The sequence below is a fragment of the Mustela putorius genome, unplaced genomic scaffold (assembly GCF_011764305.1).
Source record: "Mustela putorius furo isolate JIRA1106 unplaced genomic scaffold, ASM1176430v1.1 tig00000585_pilon_pilon_pilon, whole genome shotgun sequence".
Taxonomy (NCBI): domain Eukaryota; kingdom Metazoa; phylum Chordata; class Mammalia; order Carnivora; family Mustelidae; genus Mustela; species Mustela putorius.
In genome coordinates, this window is record NW_025421424.1 from 11,315,555 (window position 1) to 11,330,252 (window position 14,698).

Consider the following 14,698-nt stretch of genomic DNA (forward strand, 5'->3'; position numbering starts at 1 on the left):
ATTCAAAGGTGAATCACATCTGGTCCCTGACCTCCAGGGGAAGGAATTCAGCCCAGGGGGAACCCATGTGCAACACAAAACACAGTATGAAGTGGTAAGCGCTAGTACCAGAAGCACGAAGAGAGAGAGATGAGCCAACATAAAGAACAATATGCTAATAGCTTCCTGGTGCAGCAGCCACAGGTGGAGCTGGAAGAAACATTTCTAATCTTTCCACAAAGGGCATCACCCTAAACAAAACTCCTTGCCAGGACCAGCCTGGTATGATGGAGAGGGTGCTTTGATGCCTTGAAGCCTTTAAAACCAAGACTCTTACAATCTGGAGCCTCAGGATGGGCAGAGTTTCCTGCATTTATGCCTCTAATCTCTAGCACTAAGATGCAAATGAATCCAAGGAAGTAAGAGACTTTTAGGGGATCAGCCCCTCCAAAGAATGGGGCAGCCGTGATCTCATTCCAGAGAGCTTCAGTACCTGCCACCTATCCTCCTGTGCCAGAATCCCGCAGATCATTTTCCTAGTACAGAATCCCAAGTCCTTGCCCTTTGTCATACTGAGCTCTTAATTGGCTTTGACCCATCACCCTGCTAGATATAAAGGCTACAATCCCTAGACTAAGTAGATCTCCAGCAGGGTAGGGAGTCTTAGCCAAGACAGGCCAGGCACAAAACCCTAGAGCCCACTCTCTCACCTAGCTCCCTATAGGACCAGCTTTTTAGGAGGACTACAACGAAACAGATACTCAATCCCAAGTTACTTTTTCCTTATCTTCCGTCTCATATAGGAGACTCTAGAGAAGAAGCATAAGGGCTGGAAGCAGCAGCCGAGAAGACAGCAGAAAGATGGGGAGTGGAGCCAGTGCTGAGGACAAAGAACTAGCCAAGAGGTCCAAGGAGCTAGAAAAGAAGCTGCAGGAGGATGCTGACAAGGAAGCCAAGACCGTCAAGCTGCTATTGCTGGGTGAGCGAGATGGGAAGCTGAGCAAGGGAAGGAGAACGTACTGCTCCTTCCTGCTTATCCTGGATGGTTGGTGGCTTCTAGCCCACCCTGTGGGGAGGAGGGACAGCAGGTCATTTTTCTTCTCCCCAGCCAGTCTCAGGCTAGAGCATCAGGGCTCTAGGGCTGAGCGCAGCCACCCCAAGGAGATGCAGAATGCCAAAGCTACCCTGGAATTGTTCTGCTCTTCCTTGAATCAGGATTGTGCAAGGGCCGGGACAGAGCCATTCATCTCCAAATCTAAATATAATACCTCACAGTTTGGCAAATACAGTGAACCCTGGGCTTGCAGACAGTTACCCAATCTACAGTCAGAGAGCTCTGAGTCAAGGACTCAGGAGAGGACAGTGGACTCAGAAGTCCCACCATATAATCAGTGCCGTGTAGTCCTGGGGATAGGCCCACTGATGCTTGCCAAGTAAACTGGTTCCTTCTCCTTGCTTCCAGTACACAATTTGTATAAATTTTAGAACCAGGGAGCCCTGAGGGAGGAGGAACAGAATCTTTTTCTAGGGCAGTCCATTCCTAACTTTCTATTCAGGAGTTGCCTTGAGAGTCCCTGCCAGATCGTAAGTTTATCAACCCGATGAGCTCCTAAGCAGATCACAGGTCTGTGCTGAAAAAAGAAAAGCACTTCTGTTGGTCAGTCAGAGAAGCTGGTCACAGCCATAAATAGAACCAAGACAATGAAGAGTTTGGAACACCTGGCTTAAGGGGGAAACCTCCAGTAGTAGGACAGAGGTAAGTTAGAGCAGGCAGCATTTGTGCAACAGGACATAGCTGGCTGGGTTGTTTTGAAGCCCATGAGGAGCCAGGGAACCAGAGCCCCAGGCCACGGCATCTCCCCTTCCCCAGCTGCTCTGTGAGCATACCGCTGTACACTGGAACAAGATTCCAAGGAGCCCAAGAAGCTACAGAAGGGGAAAGAGATGGCAAGGCCACTGAGAGATCTTTTAAGCCTAAGCAGCTTTCTTCCACATTCAGGATAAGCAGCTTAGAGGGAAGAGGTGCAGGCTAAGTGGGAGGTGGTTAACCCATCAGGGCCACGCAAACTGGGGAAGAGGGTTGAAGGGTGTATGGAGGGGGAACAGAGTGCAAATGGGAGGACACTAGGACACTAGAACATTTTAGCCAATAAAGGAAAAAGCATGATGATGAAAAAAATGGTATTTCAGTGAAGTTATAAAGCTCTCTGCAATCCTGCCCCAAGATCACTCTCTTGAGTAAAAATAGGCAGAGGAGAAATGTGTTAAAGGAATTCCCCTGACTCTATCAGTGGTTCTCAGTGAGATTTTGCCACCACTCCCTCTACCTCCCCCGGACACTGGGAAATGTCTGAGACATTTTTAGTTGTCACAGTGGAAGAGAAGAGTGCTATTGGCCTCTTAGCAGGTAGTGGCCAGGAATGCTGCTAAACACCCTAAAATGCACAGGACAGTCTCCACAAAAAAGTACTGCTCAGCCCAAAATGTCAGCAGTGCAGAGACTGAGAAACTCTGCTCTACATCCAGACTGAATGACCCGAGCTCAAGGCTGGCAGAAATTGAGGGCAGCAGTCGTCCCTTTGTGCTCTCCCCTAACAAGACTCACAAGCAAGTCCTAGCTTGGACTTCCCACAGGCCATCTACTGGAGGGTTGGGGAGAACTGGTGGAAAACTGAAGCATAAGAATTTCTCCCTGCAGGTGCTGGAGAGTCAGGAAAGAGCACTATCGTCAAACAGATGAAGTGAGTAGGAACAAAGCCCCAGAAGACAGAGGTAGAGTGAAGAATTCAACAGAGGCATGGAGGATGAAGGGCTCCTTGGCCTCAAGAAACCCATATGTAAAGGATATAAAGAACCTGATTCCCAATGCCCCTCATCTGCATGCCTTTCCCCCCTCACTCTCCACTTTGGGACAGCAATAGGCATGAGATGGGGTTCTTATGACCCTTTAAATCCTTCCAGATTCCCAATCCCTTAGATCTGGTTACTCAGGTCCAACTAAGAGCTGGGTGTCTATCTACTCCTTGCAGGATCATCCATCAAGACGGCTATACGCCAGAGGAATGCCTGGAGTATAAGTCCATCATCTATGGGAATGTGCTGCAGTCCATCCTGGCTATCATCCGTGCCATGTCCACACTGGGCATTGACTATGCTGAACCAAGCTGTGCGGTACGTGGTTAACAATATGTGGTTAAGGGTGGGAGGAAAGGCTAATGACAAGAAATAGCAGCCAACAAGCTATGAGGAAACATGAGTCAAAAAAGTTTCATGTAACTAAATCTCATTTACTGAGCTTCCAGTCTTTTTACTTCAGTCTTGGAGAAGTATGCAATCCCTACCTTTAAAAATAAATTACAAAAATCTGCTCTCAGCTTCCTCCGCCTTTTTGTCTTATTTTACCATTTAAATTCTTCTCCTTGGGCTCCTTGCCCTGGCCATGGAACTTTTATAGGCTAAATCTCTAGTTCCAGTTTTGGCTTTTTCCAAGATTTGAATTACTGAAAGAAGGTGATGGTTTCCTGTCTCCCATGTTGTCTATTTCACGGTCAATCTGGTCTTTAAACATCCAACCTCCCTGTAGCAGAGGATCCACATTTGTGGTGGTACCCTTTTGGACAAAGGCTAGGAGATAGAAACACCACAGAGGAAGCTCCTGGAACCTAGATTTTCCCATAGGCATCCCAGGATGGGATAAATTGCCACTCTTTATATTCCCGAAGCACACTCAAAATTAATTAGTGTTTTCTTAGCATCTTCACTGGACACTATCTCCATTTGGGCTTTGGTAGCAAGGCAAAATGCTCTCCTTTCAGCAGTACTCCCAGGAGCCTCCTGGAAAGCCATTACTCCTGTGCCATTCTCAGCCAGGTCTCTGCCTTACAGGATACTGGGCGACAGCTCAACAACCTGGCTGACTCCACGGAGGAGGGCACCATGCCTCCAGAGCTGGTGGAGGTCATCAGGAAGTTGTGGAAGGATGGTGGGGTGCAAGCCTGCTTCGACCGAGCTGCAGAATACCAACTCAATGATTCAGCATCTTAGTAAGACTGACTGGGGATGGGGTGGGATGAGGTGTAAGCAACCAGGACTTCCAGGAGAAATCACACCCAGCCTAAAATTTCAGGCTCAAAGCTGGAGTCCAAAGGACTGAATTCAGTCTGGATACCTGTTTTGCTTAGGCTTGAGCAGTGTTCTACTATGCTTTGAATGTGATGCCCTTAGAGATATGCCGCCATAGTCGTCACCACTCTAATGCTTTACACTGGCTCACTGCAGCATACAGAGCTGAAGACACCCAGAATCCAAAACAAAGGTGCTCTGTTTAGTAGCATTCAGACTGCTGTCCTCTTCATCAATTCATACACATAGCGTCTCCTTTCAAAACCATGAATGTGAAGACAGATCTGCAGTTCTGCCATGGGCTCTCCCTGGAGGCACTTGATCATGATGGCCTTTCCAGGGTGCCATTTTCTAGCTGGTAACATTAATGTCACCTAGACTCAGGCCACTTACCAGAAGCGAATGCCTCATTCACCCATACATAGTATCTTATGCCAGGGTGCCAGGGCATGGAACACAGAAACTTCCAGGGGCAACCAAAGGAAGTTGGTCAGGGATTAAAAAGAACCAACTTTGCAAAGCTGGTTCCAAAATGATAAGGTGCACATCAGTCATACCTCTACTGGCATGGAATCTATCATAGATGGGCATGAACTTTGCAGTCAAACAGACCTGGATTTAATCCTTGTTCTGTCACCTAGTTCTGTAACACGGTTCTCATTTGCCGTTCACAGAGCACTGACTCACCAAGGCCCAGGCACTGCTGGGTGCATGACGTACACGGTCTCATTTGACCTGTACAGTAAGCCTTTGAGGTGGAGACTACTTTGTATTAGTCCCATTTACAGATGAAGAACTGAGGTTCAGAGAAGTTAATTAACTTACCCAAGTCCTATAGATAAACAGAAAAGTCTGGATTTGAATCCAGGTCTATTTCACAAAGTTGAAGGCTTTTTACAATACACCACAATGTCTCTTGACCTTGGCCCCAATCATTTAACTCTTCTTAATTTTTCCTTTATCTGTAAAATGGGATATGAAACTTAAAGGTGTGAGGTTAAATGAGAATTTAAATGTGCGAATGCCCCACACGCAGTAAGCACTGTTAATTTTCATTCACTTCTGTCATCTCACTCCATATTTGCCTTCTTCCTGTCTTTTAAGATTTTTTATAATAACTGTCAAACATATATGAAAGCAGAATAATATAACGAATCACCTGGCTTCCACTGTTAACTCACAGCCACTCTTGTTTCACCTCCATCTCCTACTGGATTACTCTGAAGGGAGTACCACATATTCCAACATCCTAAAAATTTCATTATGCATCTCAAAAAAAAAAAAAAAAGACTTAAAGAACATAATCATCACACACCTAAATATTTAATAATTCCTTAATGTCATCAAATACCCAAGTAAGTGCTCATTTAAGTTTCCTAGTAATCTCAAAGGTTTGCTTCCCAACTTGATTCAGAATATAAATAAGGTCTCATGCTAGGCACTGAATCACATCTCTTAATGTCTCTGAAGTCCCTTTTAGTCTACTCCTGAGTCTTGATGGAAATTTTGGCACCCATTTAAACCACCAAATCTCACTGAAGGGTCTAGAAAACCTTGAAGTCAGGCAAAACTTAAGGAAATGTTATCTAACTTGACTTATGTGATAGAACCCCTGCCTCAACTGGGCATGCCTCTCAGCCCAACCCACACTCCCTTTTGTAAGGACACATGAAGTTTGAAGGAATGAACCTGAGGTTTAACAGTATGGATTCTAGTCCTGGTTCTATCAACAAGTTAGCTGTATAACTTTGGGTAAGACCCTTTACCTTTCTTGGCCTTGCCTGTGGAAAGTTTATGTCAATTCTAAGCTCTTTTCCCTAGCTACCTGAACCAATTAGACCGGATTACAGCCCCTGACTACCTCCCTAATGAGCAAGATGTGCTTCGATCCAGAGTCAAAACCACAGGCATCATTGAGACCAAGTTTTCTGTCAAAGACTTGAACTTCAGGTAAGTCCACAGTTTCCTGGGGCACCACAGATAAAACACATGGTTCCAAGTACACCTCAGATACCAAAAAAGGGCAAAAGGACATGTTTCTTAGCCTTCACTAAAGCCCCATCTGAAGGACCTCCCTATTTCTCCCCCTTTCCCATCTCATTGCCAACTGGCCCCAAAGTGGCCACCTCTCTGGGGTAAACACCAAGTCCATGTGCTGTTTTTTTCCCTCAGGATGTTTGATGTGGGAGGGCAAAGATCAGAGAGAAAGAAGTGGATCCACTGCTTCGAGGGAGTCACCTGCATCATTTTCTGTGCGGCCCTCAGTGCCTATGATATGGTGCTAGTGGAAGATGATGAAGTAGTAAGTGGCCTTTGCACAAAGCAGCTTTCATAGTTCCCCTGCAACCCTTCCTCTAAGCTTTGCGTCACCAATTCTTCAACTTGGATGATTTCAAGACACTCTAGCAGTCCTCCAGCAGCCAAATCATTGTCTCAGGCAAACAATTCTAGAAAAACCTCTTTTCCAGGCTCTAGGTTAGCACTTTAGAACTCCAGATTTATTGGGAGTGAGCCTGGTCTCAGATCAGCCATCCAAGAATCACTTGGACATCACACAGCTCACAAAAGGAATTGAGAATTAAAGAGACAAGGGATCACAATGGGCTTGGTAAAGCATGGGAGTTACACTTAAGACTCTCCCAGGCTGCATATGGAAATAAAGGATAGGAGATGAAAATGAACAAGCAGAAAGACAATGTATGATGTGTATCTTTGTGCAACATGACAGAGGGGTTGGACTACTCATCTCATTTGCAAGCCTAAATATGTACTGTCAACAGGACTAAGGAGAGACTGGCAAACCAGGTTTCTCATGTGCCACTTAAGCTGGCAGCTGGAGGATGCCACCTCACCTGAGGGGGAGTCTCTTGAGCCTGCAGATTTTAACAGAGGCTCTGCAGGTCCATGGTCTGCCCAGCCTAGTTACCTCTGGAGTTTGAGACAGAGGATATCACTGCATGGAAATGCTAATGGAGGCCCACAGCTTATGGATATCAGACAAAGCACCTATACTCCTATTCCTTGCTCCAGTTTTTCTCCCTTCTCCTTAGCAGAGTTCAAGTTCACATGAGAGCTCTATGAGTATCTTCTGTGCAAACTGATTTTTCAAGATCTCTTCCATCTCTAACCCTGAAGTCTATGAGGTTTTAAGGGGTTCTGCAGGAGTATTAGCAATGATAAAAGGCCACAAAAAGCAGATTTGTTTTCTTTCCTCATTAGATGAGCCCAAGCCAACTAATAGCATACTTCAAATCCTAAAGATCTGCTCCCTGAAAACAGGCTGGTCTGGGGAACTGGAAACATCTAGACTGCGCAGATACACAGCACAACTTCTCAAAGTGGCACTCAGAGGAGGAAACAGGCAGAAGCGCTGGTGGTGTGGCATAGAGAAATTCTCTAGCCCTCACCATTTGACACCAAGGCAATAATCCCTATTGTTCCTGCCCAAACTGAGATCCAGTACTCTATAATAGAAGCCTATCAAAATCATCCTGAGGGGTGGGAAAAAAAAGTCATCGGAGACACAAACAGGCACATGAAAACTCAGGCCTAGCTTCAATTGTGTATCCACTGCACCTACGGGCGTTGAAGTCCCTGGCAATGCCCTGGCAACCTAAGCTCAGCATAACATTGATTGTACAACTCTACGTCACCCACTGCCATGGACACTACATACACGATCTCATCAGACCTCTATAATAACCCTGATAGGGAAACTGAAACTCAGAAAAGCTCAGTAATCTGCCCCAAGTCACATGGCTATGACAGAACAATTAGGAGGGCAGCTACATCATCTGGGCTCTATCCCACCACATCAAAAGGAGATAAACTGGGGCGCCTGGGTGGCTCAGTGGGTTAAGCCGCTGCCTTCGGCTCAGGTCATGATCTCAGGGTCCTGGGATCGAGTCCCGCATCGGGCTCTCTGCTCAGCGAGAGCCTGCTTCCCTCTCTCTCTCTCTGCCTGCCTCTCCATCTACTTGTGATTTCTCTCTGTCAAATAAATAAATAAAATCTTTAAAAAAAAAAAAAAAAAAAGGAGATAAACTCTTCCTCTTACATTTGGAGCACTAGTTTCTCCAAGGGGAACAGGAACAGGAAGGAGAAAATATACCCGTCAGCTCAATCTGAAATCTCTGATGGTGTTTCCTCCTCCTAGAATCGCATGCATGAGTCACTGCACCTCTTCAACAGCATATGTAACCACAAGTTCTTTGCGGCTACTTCCATTGTCCTCTTTCTCAACAAGAAGGACCTCTTTGAGGAAAAAATCAAGAAAGTCCATCTCAGTATTTGTTTTCCAGAGTATGATGGTAAGTATCAAGGGCTGGAGACAAAAGTAACGATTTCTTCTTAATGACTGGTGATCACCTGGTTTCCTATACCAAGGAGACACGAAGGAACCTGTCTTTAAGGAGTACTAAGTCTAACTCCTTTGCTTTCCTGGGTTGATGATCCCTTACCCCTTTAACTCAGTTCTTATGTGCCTTGTGATATCCGAGTGATCCTTGGATGTCTAATCTGAGAAACTTGGGTATTCAGTCACAGGTTTAAATTCAGATGTCCCTGGAACAGAACAGATGTTAGATGCAGGGGAGCCGCCAACTGTTCAAATGATACCTACCAGAAATCAAGGGTGGAGACACCCTCTCCTCAATTTCATTGTCCAACTCAAGTGATAAATACTGGAGTGCAATAAAGGAGAGGATCCTCCCTCTAAAAATAGGCCCCCAAGTGCAGCTGTCCAACACATTTCATGGATCAAATTGGTCACCTAAAAATGTAAGCAGTTATGAAGGGTTAATTTATCCCACTTCTTCACTATTTTTTCTGGGAAACCAGGAAACAACTCTTATGAAGATGCAGGGAATTACATCAAGAGTCAGTTCCTTGACCTCAACATGCGAAAAGATGTCAAAGAAATCTACAGTCACATGACCTGTGCTACAGACACACAGAATGTCAAATTTGTATTTGACGCAGTTACAGATATTATCATCAAAGAAAACCTCAAGGACTGCGGGCTCTTCTAATTCTCATTTCTCTTCATGTACACATTCCCTAAACGGGCTTGGAATTTGGCTAATTTCAAGCAGAAAAGCATAGATCAACATACCACAGCATGAAGAGTGAATTCAGTCTCCTTTAGAGATGGACTTATACATGATCGCAACTGTGTCCTGTTCCTTTCAAATTGGGATAGCTAGTGCAGTTTAAAGAGCACAACGCCGGAGTCAGGAGACCCAGGAGCCAGAACTGGTTCTTTTACTACAAGGTATAAATATTTCATTTCTCTGAGCCCTGAGTCACTCATCTATAAAATAAAGATAACTTCTCCACCACTTCACAGGGTTATTCTAATGATCACAAACATAAATTGAATGTAAAGAGCATAAAAGCTATGTGGTTAGAATCACAGAAAAAAATATATATAAAAGCAGTCACTTAAGAAATTCAAGATCAAGTTTTTAGATGAACTATCCCAAGGAAAGCAGCAAACCTTCCCTATATTCTGCAAAAGAAAACAATTAAAAACAAGACCTCAATAAACCTAGCACCATTTTTTACAAACAGACTTAGCTTAGCTCAGAGATCTGAATTACTGGACTGGAGATAGGAGTTTCTAAGGCACATGTCCAAAATTAACCATCTTTATTAAGCAGACTATCCCTCTGCAGCCACTCCCCCCCCCACCCCCCACAACTGCCATTATCACTGTAACTGTCTCAGATATACAAGACACTTTTTTAAAAAGTAGGCTCCAGGGGCGCTTGGGTGGCTCAGTGGGTTAAGCCTCTGCCTTCAGCTCAGGTCATGATCTCAGGGTCCTGGAATCAAGCCCCACATCGGGCTCTCTGCTCAGCGGGGAGCCTGCTTCCCCCTCTCTGTCTGCCTTTCTGCCTACTTGTGATTTCTGTCTGTCAAATAAATAAATTAAATCTTTAAAATAAATAAAGTAGGCTCCATGCCCAGCGTGGAGTCCAGTGTGGGGTTTGAACTCACGACCCTGGGATTGAAACTTGAGCTGAGATCAAGAGTTGGACGCTTAACCAACTGAGCCACCAGGTGCCCCTCTGGTATACAAGACACTTTCTGAATAAACTTGGAAGACTTCAGCACACTCCCACTTAGAGTACTAATGATTTTATTGCTACCACTTACTGGTCACAGAATTTTTTTTGTAAGTGTATTTATTTAAGCAATCTCTGCACTGAACATGGGTCTTGAACTCACGACCTTGAGAAGAAAAGCTGCATGTTCTACCGACTAAGCCAGCCAGATGTCCCTCAATCACAGAATTTAAGGTAAGCAAAGCCAAAATTTCCATTTCAACTGCTATTGTTTCAGAACCAAAAAAAGCAGGCGATCTTGCTTTAGGCACTGAAAATCTCTGCAGTTGAATCCATGTGATGCCTGGCTGCAAACAACATCTCCCCATACAGAACAACAAGTAAATTATTTCTTTGAACCTCTCTGAGGGGAAACGAGGCTTGCATTTATCTTGACAGGAGGTGGTAAAGTCAAGTACAGATTTAGCATTTACAACTACTAGTGAGGAAAGCTCTTGGCATCCAAGACTTAGTATATAAAAGAAAGTGTCAATTAAAATGAAACTGCTCCTTGCCAGAAACACATATTCACACTTAGGCTGCTACTAGCAATATTGATACTAGAGAGCCATATGAGCTTGAAATACACTGAAGAATAAATTTGGGGCTGTTAAAATTGGATTCATTTAATAGTCTTTCTGATTCCATGAAAAGAAATCAACTTGAGAAACTACCAGAGAAATAAGGGAAAGTGACTATTGCTGGTTAAAAAACTTCACCAAAGAAAAAACCTGGGCAATACTTCATGCATCCAAGAGCTGTTCGGGGACTACATTCCAAATGGCATATTCCTACTATACTAATCTGTTTGTTTTAACTCAATATACAGGGGTTATGATTCTTTTTTTGTATCATGGATCCCTCTAACAGTCCAATGAAACCTATGGCCCTCTTCTCAGAGTATTTAAAAATGCAAATTTGGAGTATTAAAAGGGAAACCAACATGATAGGAATATAGTTCTGTCTTCCAAGCCCTGAAGCCCCAGGTTAAGAATCCTTACTATGGCTAAGATCTTGTCTATTCAGGCCCCAAATTTAATGTATCTAACTTATTCCATCTTCAATTAGGGTAGCCCAACCTCACCACAAATTGCACCAGACTGTTTGCTTCTTTCATTATCTTTTCCTTGATCTCTGACTCCAAGCAGGACTTGGGTTATAGGCCAAACTATAAGAGACCAACCGTCTACGTGGTTATGGATGTTCATGTAGGACCAACCCTCTAGTCCCAGCATGAAAACAGAGCCAGTGGGCCTCATCTCTGGTATTCTACTCACTTCACTATCTTTATATTTTTGCTTCATTTTAAATTTACACTACAATGCTGAATCTTATGCATCCTCAGAAATCTTTTTTGTAATAAGGTAGGTCAGAACCAGTTAAACCCTACTTTCACAAACTGTGATCTTTATTCTTAAAATGAGCAAACTTCTAGAATTTTAAAATAGTCTAGGCACTGGACTATTCACTAGCAATTTATGGGTAAGAAACTGAGGCCCAGAGATGTGGAATGTCTTCATCAAGATCAAACTGCTAGAAGTAGAACTACAATTCCAAAACAGGTCTTCTGAATCCCAAGCCAGTGTTCTCTATATGCAACACGCTACTGAAAGCCCACCATATACTATAACGTCAAAGTCAATTTTCTTATTTCCCTAAGCTCCTCCCACTCCCAACCAAATTCTTGGTTATTTTTAAATTACGCCATCCTAAATCATAGCTATTTAACAGTATCATCTCCAAACTGAATACAAATCAGCCTCAAATCTGAATGTGAATTTAGCATAAAACAAAAATATAAATAGCTTTATTTGTTGAAGGTGTAATTAATGATCTGTTCATATCCTTAGAGGGCAGAGATCTGAATGCAGTTCCTTTGCAGTGAGCTGGACACTGATGTCAGTAAGCCAAATGTGAATTAGGTTCCATTTCTTGTGAATCTGATGACAGTTGCTTTTCTTTTTCTACAAAAATACAGTATGATTAACTCAAAAGGACAAATGTATGATTCCACTTATAAGAAGTATCACAGTAGTCAAATTTATAAAGACAAAGTGGAGTGATGGTTACCACGGCTGGGAAGAGGGAATATGGGGAGTTAGTGTTTAATGGATACAGAGCTTTAGTCTGAGATGGTGAAAAAAGTTCTGGAGATGGATGGTGGCGATGGCTGTACCACACAGTGAATGTTCTTCTGAACTATGTACTTGAAAATGATTAAGATGGTACAGTTTATGTTATGTGTGATTTACCACAATAAAAAAATAGTGGAAAAAACACAATATAATTGGTAATGTGCATTTATATGTTCTATGGGCAAAAGCAGCACAAAAATCCAGTCTTAAAAGCAATATAAAAGACACATTTACTTGTAACAATTCCTACTCTGATAAAAAATGGACTTCCATGTACCCCAAACAGTTCCAATCAGGGTAGTCCCATCCCCTGGAGAAGAAATAACAGCATTCAAAACCCACTCTACAATTGGAGATGTGCCGTAGACCAAAGTGTGCCGGCCATGCTGGGTGGAGAAGGTGGTGAAGGGTGAAGAGCTCTTACCTCCCACTGCCCTCTCTACCCGGCACAGCCCCCGGAGCACAGATTCCAGGAGGACTTCAGTGTTGGCCCAGGGCCCCAGCCTCTGGTGTTCCTGCTAGGTAAAAACATGAAGACATTTCTGTGAGGTCCAACAGACAGTGCAGACAGCAGAAGGGTACGTTTCTGCTTTTCTGGCCATGAAAAGCAAGCACTAGTATGAACAGAAATGAAGAAGTGGATTTAAACACAAAACGAAGTGAAGACCTTTCTTTTCACCCCGCTTAACAAATTTTAGAGCAATTTATAGTTGAAGTTCATTTTAGGCATTCAAAACGAATATGGGAAAAGTAACGCTGAGAAGAAAACCGGCTACACTGAATACATCTGCTGGTATCACCTTAAAAGATTACTTGTTTTGCAGTACAGTACGTCTTGAGTGTCATTAAGAATATTTACAAAGCACTTTTAAATATATTATTTCAACTGTATCACACCCACAGTACATTATGGCTGGAAGGAATAATTTAGTCTACCTTTAGGTAACAAATAAGGATTTAAGACAAAGATTTCATAGCTGGTTGAAGCAGAGAAAAGACCAGAGCCGGGTGTGACAAACAGCTCTCTCTCTAAGATTTCGAGAGGTCTCAGGACCTTTATCCTCCATAAGCAAATATGGAAAGTTAAAAAAAACAGTTAATTTCTTGTGATTTGAATTATGTCTGCTGGGAACCTTACATTTAAACAAGCCTCTAGTTAAAAGTTTGGATAACCAAAAGGAATATGGGGGTGGGGGACAGGGGGTTAGTAGAGGATAGGTGAGAGATAAATCACATTTTACAGAATATTCCACCTGTCAAAGGTCTTACATCTGGATGCTGATATATGAGATGGTGTATCCCAGCAGCATATTTTCTAATACTGAATTATTTCTGCTACCTTATAGATTCCCATTAGATTTCAGGGCAACATTAGCAGCAAGCATACAAAGACTTTTCTATTTGACTCCTCAATCATTCCCCTTCCCTACTCCTTCCCCAGCCTTGTCTCAAACAGATTTCCCAGTCTATAATCTAGAGCTAAGCTTTGCTCTTTATCTACCAACTGTAAATGAATATTCATGTTATTACATATATATAGCTAGACCTCTATCATGGGATTTTATCTTTGATGTTTCTTTCAATTTTCACTGAATAAATGCAGTAACACAAATGAAACAAATGTTTGGAAACTCCAAGTCTCTTGTTTTGTCTTAATTTTGTATAAAAACTAAATACTCTGTAACAAAAGTGTAGGAATATTCTTTGACTAAACAGTTCTCTAATTTTTTTTGTGACGAGCACTCCAAGTCATGTACAAATGGTACAAAAGCTGCTTATTTATTGGCAAATAAAAAATACCTCAGTTGTTTACTAGTGACTTTTAAGGTTATATGTCTACTATTTATGCTGATCTTTTTTAAAAAATGTATTTATTCATTTTAGAGGGGCAGAAAGGAGGGAGGGAGAATCTCAAGCAGAGTCTGAGCAGGGCTTGATCTCTCAACCCTGAGACCATAACCTGAGCTGAAACCAAGAGTCAGATGCTTAACTGACTGAGCCACCCAAGGACCCCATTTGTGTTGATCTTTAACATAAGGTCCTATTCAGTTATTGGCAAATGTTGCCCCAGTTAGCTCTATCAGAACCACAGAGGAGTTTTTTTAAAAATACATGTTCTCAGGACCTGTCTCCAACATCTTAATTTAGTAGAGTTTAGCCAGGGAATCTGTATATGTAAATTTTGTACTTCAGGTATCTACTATTATAACCTTCTGGATTAGCTTTAATTCCTAAGAAGACTTGAGTCAAGCCAGGTATGTAAGCTTGACATAGTATCAGGAAAAAAACTAGCCTGTCCTGACTTGTTCTAGAGTATGCTCTCCTAGCAGAAGTAATTCATAAAAGTTATGAGAA

At 42.9% G+C, this 14,698-nt stretch overlaps 1 protein-coding gene across 1 annotated transcript; it reads left to right on the forward strand.

The window, feature by feature from the left end:
• Positions 1 to 785: 785 nt before the first annotated feature.
• GNAT2 (G protein subunit alpha transducin 2) lies at positions 786 to 9,430 on the forward strand. Its single transcript, XM_004769709.3, has 8 exons — positions 786 to 958; positions 2,678 to 2,720; positions 3,009 to 3,150; positions 3,865 to 4,022; positions 5,923 to 6,051; positions 6,274 to 6,403; positions 8,258 to 8,411; positions 8,941 to 9,430. Exons 1-8 carry the CDS (start codon positions 841 to 843, stop codon positions 9,129 to 9,131), a joined length of 1,065 nt encoding a protein of 354 aa, XP_004769766.1. The 5' UTR covers positions 786 to 840; the 3' UTR covers positions 9,132 to 9,430.
• Positions 9,431 to 14,698: the final 5,268 nt, after the last annotated feature.

Coding starts and splice junctions, on each gene's coding strand:
- GNAT2 (XM_004769709.3), top strand. CDS start 841: ATGGGGAGTGGAGCCAGTGCTGAGGACAAAGAACTAGCCAAGAGGTCC. Junction 959..2,677: donor CGTCAAGCTGCTATTGCTGG/GTGAGCGAGATG, acceptor TTCTCCCTGCAG/GTGCTGGAGAGTCAGGAAAG. Junction 6,404..8,257: donor TAGTGGAAGATGATGAAGTA/GTAAGTGGCCTT, acceptor TCCTCCTCCTAG/AATCGCATGCATGAGTCACT.